This window comes from Ovis canadensis, chromosome 21 (genome assembly GCF_042477335.2).
Source record: "Ovis canadensis isolate MfBH-ARS-UI-01 breed Bighorn chromosome 21, ARS-UI_OviCan_v2, whole genome shotgun sequence".
NCBI classification, from domain to species: Eukaryota; Metazoa; Chordata; class Mammalia; order Artiodactyla; family Bovidae; genus Ovis; species Ovis canadensis.
The window spans coordinates 43474266-43478918 of NC_091265.1; the positions used below are offsets into that span (position 1 = coordinate 43474266).

The 4653-nt window shown below is 40.6% G+C and overlaps 1 protein-coding gene across 1 annotated transcript; it reads right to left on the reverse strand.

Moving 5' to 3' along the window:
- Positions 1 to 3511: 3511 nt before the first annotated feature.
- LOC138427342 (olfactory receptor 8B3-like) lies at positions 3512 to 4441 on the reverse strand. The gene has a single exon (XM_069566699.1). It carries the CDS (start codon positions 4439 to 4441, stop codon positions 3512 to 3514), a length of 930 nt encoding a protein of 309 aa, XP_069422800.1.
- Between the last annotated feature and the right edge of the window lie 212 nt (positions 4442 to 4653).

The following is a 4653-nucleotide window of genomic DNA, read 5'->3' on the forward strand; positions in this document are numbered from 1 at the left end:
TTAAGATTCGTCCTGAGGCTTAGTATGTGATGTATCCCGGAGAAAGTTCCATAGGCACTTGAAGATAGGGTGTGACTTCCTCTGAAGTGTGATGACAGCCATTGCATTGGTGGGATGTAGGGCTGGAGTTGGTGGGGTTAAAGCCAGAGCCAGGGGTGAGCAAGAGCTTCAGTTCTCCATGGCTTTCACCACCTTATCAGAGGCAGGGTGCAGCCTGAGGTCTGGAACAAGAGCCTTGAGAGACTGGTTTTCTCATGTCTGTAATGGCAGTCTCTGATTTATTCTGGGGCAGGACCAAGGCCTGACAGCTTGGGGCTGTGCTTCTGGGCTGGTTTCTCTTTTTCCCCAGTGTGTATGTCTCAGTGAGACTCTGAGCAGGACTGAGGGGTTGGTGCCATACCACTGAACCGGCCCTGCTCTCTCCTAAGTATACAGAGGGATGTACACTCTGTTGATAATGTTCTCTTCTCTGGAGCTAACTTCACTCCTCCTGGAGTGTGTGCAGAGACATATGAGTTCACAATGGCTCAGGACCAGTGTCCAAGTTACCTCTGTTGTGTCTAAGAGTGTACACTTTCTTTAACAATGGTGGCCTCCCCCTTGGTGGGCAGCAGCCACAGGAACAAAAGGGACTGGAGCAGAAGCTCAGTTAAGGCTTGGTGGGAGTGTTGGAGTGGTCCCTACAAGTTGCCCAGAGTCTCAGGCAGTTTTCAATCTGCTGTCTTCGTGCTGTGACTGGGAGTGAGCAGTTCTGGTTCATACCCTTCAAGAGCAGCGTCTCAGTTTCTTACAAACTCAGGTAAACCTCCACTGGCTGTCAAACCAGATAAGGCAGCTCATCTTCCTGTTAAACTCCAGGGCTGGTATGCCTAAAATCTGGACCGAAATCTTTCCTCCTCTGGAAGGATTCCCTAGCCTGTGATATCCCCTTCCTCTTCTCTGTTTCAGGCTAGGGGTATGTGCTCTGACCTGATGACTTCCCTCCACTTCATGCAGATTCCATGTGGATCATTCATTACAGCCTTGGTTGTAGAACAGCTCTTCTGCTAGTGCCCAGGTTAATATCAGCAAGAGTTGCTCCATATGTAGTTGTAATTTGGTGTGTTCCTGAAAAGGGTTGAGCTTAGCATCCTGCCACTTTGTCATTTTGACCTCTTTTCTTATTTTTTATACTTTCGATTGTTATAGGCTACCTCCGTGTGGAAGATGAGGCTTAGGTAAAAACTGAAGTTCTTCCCTGGTCTTTCTGAGTCTGCATTATGTACAAGCATGGTGTACAAGCATGGGGACTTTCTAATTATCTCTGGATGTGCTTCTTGCTTTTTGAAAGTCTTGGTCTTTGTGATTGACTCCCACAAGACAAAAAAGAGAAAAATAAAGATGAGAAGGATAAAGGGTACTGGCCTTTAAATCCCCTGGAAATAACTTCAGCTGTATCAGGAGGGGATTATAGCCACGGTGGGGAGGTGTACCAACAGTGGCTGCTCCCCCTGTGTCTGCGTGTCTGATTCAGAAGCAACAATTAGTAATCTGGGAACAGACATGGGATATTTGAGGGGGAAAGCCCTACTTTCTCACTCAGGCTACCATAAGCTTTGTGGAAGCTTCCCCTGAATATGTGCATGATTGCCAGCCATGCAAAAAATATTTACATTATCCTTTGCCACATTATACTGACTTTTAAGGTAGAATATTTAACTAAGAAAGATAATAGTTCAGCATCCTTTTCAGTAAAATCAGGGCCAAAATTTGTGTATTCACAAAATATTTCCTTCAAGATGTCATTATACTGCCAGCTGCAATTTAAGGTTTAGTAACTTGAAATACTTATGGAAGTACACAAAATGAAGAGTGATTTAGTTGTTCTCAGAGCCTTAAACTCTGTTGGCTTAACTTTATTAAGTATCAAATAACTTAAGCTGGTGTCCTTTCCAGAGAAACCCTGTGATAATGGATTAGGTAGTCATTCTCAAAGGGATCTTCTCACACCAGGAACTGAACCCTAGTATCTTGCACTGGCAGGCAGATTCTTTACCTTCTGAGCCATCAGGGAAGCCTGAAAACCTGTGAGCTCTGAATGTTTCTAGGACCTTGCAGAAAGAAGAGGAGAGTAACATGTAGGGGCTTTAATTATCCATCATTTTACTCTCTAAATTTCATCTTTCTAACATGAACTCAAATTATTCTTAACTGTTTTATTACTTGTAGCTGCTGCCTTCTTTCTACCTGGTTCCAAATGTGACCATGGTGTTTTCACCTTCATTTCCCCAAAGCAGTACTAATTTATGGTCATGTACTTTATAGTTTTACCAACAATTTGAAGACATTTACAGTCCTATACAGAAAGGATACAACTTCAGAATAAAATGTTTCCTAAGCCTCATGACACTTCTCACACATGGTCTCTTTTTTGTTGACCATGTGCCTTGCTGAGGTCTATCCTAATGACATGATTCTGGGCTCCTTTCTCACCCAGGTCCTATTCTTTTAATAACAGATACTTTCAAACATCCCAAATTAAGTTTTCTTAATTTTGCAGAAAAAGTACCCTCCTAATTTGAGTCAATCATCTCAATATGTGCCCAAAATGCCTTCCTTTCCCAACCAAAGAAACAAATGAAACTTTGCTAAACAAGAAGCATCAACAAAAAAGGTAACACATGGCATGAGAGAAATTCTTTAATAAATAATAGTCAAGCTACAAGTTACAAATATTTTCTCAAAGTAGTCTTACTGAAATGGATAGGGCAGAATGAATTTGATATAAGCAGTTTACAAAGTAGTAGACTTGAAATTAGAAGGCTAACAGTTTAGTCTAAATTTTTTCTTTAAATCATTAACCATTCTGAACTTCATTTTATTATTGATGAAACAAATATATTTATATGATGTGCATGTAGTGGTTTCATTGCACAAAGGTAAAAAGAAAATACTTGCCTAAAGCTAGATTTAAGATATTTACAGATGTAAAATGAATGATATTCAAAGCCGTTTTAGAAACTTCAGTATCTGGCAAAGGAAACATCTTTTCGTAGTCAAAGAATGGATACATGGGAGTAGAAATCAGAGATTAGGATGCATGCTTCTAAAAGTAAGTGGCAGATAAGCACAATTCCAATTAAACAGTGCTACTCTAGTGTTATCTAGGTGATTTTCTTCATTTGTTGCTCATTATATCAGAGGTATCTCAAATTTGACCATTTGAAGACCATTTTCTTTTTCCAGTAAAAACTAAAAGTTTGAAATTACAAAAAAGCACAGATAACATTTCTAATTTAATGTTATTACTAAATAGGAAAAATGGGGGAGGGGTAAGCTATTGTGTAGTTAGGAAAAAGAACTTCCAGATAGAAAAATTGGAAGCTAATTATTGAGAAAGGGCACACATTTTTTTAATCATTATATGAAAAAAAAAGGATAATAAGGCTGAAACTAAAAATACTTAATTAATTTTTAATTAACACATAATCTCCTTGTCATATCAATAACTGCACAGAAGCACACTCTCTGATCAAAACCATCTAGGCAGGGTTTTTCTCAGAGCAAGTTTAACATCTTTGTTCCTCAAACTGTAGATTAAGGGGTTCAGCAAAGGAACCGTATTGGTGTAAAATACAGAAGAGATTTTTCCTTCATCCACAGACACAGCAGAAGATGGTTTGAGATACACAAATGAAATTGATCCAAAGAAGAGAGAAACAGCAATGACATGGGAACTGCAGGTACCAAAGGCTTTGGATCTGCCCTCTTTGGAGCTGATTTGAAGGATGTTGGAGAGGATGAAAACATAAGAGACAAAGATGGTGATACTGGGCACAATGACATTGAATCCTGCTATAATGGAATCTACCAGCTCATTGACATAGGTGCTTGTGCAGGAGAGCTTGAGTAGAGGCATAATATCACACATATAATGGTTGATGGTGTTTGCCTCACAGAAGGTCAGTCTCAGCATGCATTCAGTGAGAACCATGGCACCAGCAAATGCCATGAAGTATGAACCAAGCATAAGGCTGGAACACACTTTGGGGGTCATTGCAACACTATACAAAAGTGGGTTACAGATGGCCACATAACGATCATAGGCCATTGAGGTCAGCACATAGCATTCAGAAATGACAAAAAAACTGAGAAAATAGAGCTGGGTCATGCACCCCATGTAAGAAATTATATTCTTCTTTGATATGAAGTTAATCAGCATTTTGGGTGTAAACACAGAAGAGTAACACAGATCTACGAAGGACAAGTTAAAGAGGAAAAAGTACATGGGTGTATATAGGTGTGAACTTAGCCCAATAAGGAATAATAAACCCAAATTTCCCATAACAGTGACCATATACATTACTAGAAAGAGGAAGAAGAGTGGGAGCTGGAGATCTGGTTGGTCTGTTAGTCCCAACAAAATGAACTGAGTCATGGAAGAGCCATTTCCTGGAGCCATTCTTCTCTAAGTAAATCTGTGAGCACAGGAGAAAAGGTTACATAGAGGAATTTCTCACAGCAATTCTTCTCACATGGTGATGTATGCACAGGGAATTACTGCTGCTGCTGCTGCTGCTGCTGCTGCTGCTGCTGCTGCTGCTGCTGCTGCTGCTGCTGCTGCTAAGTCGCTTCAGTCGTGTCCGACTCTGTGCGACCCCATAGACGTCTGCC

What these genes read in the sequence shown, in the direction of transcription:
- LOC138427342 (XM_069566699.1), bottom strand. Translation starts at nt 4,441, where the DNA reads ATGGCTCCAGGAAATGGCTCTTCCATGACTCAGTTCATTTTGTTGGGA.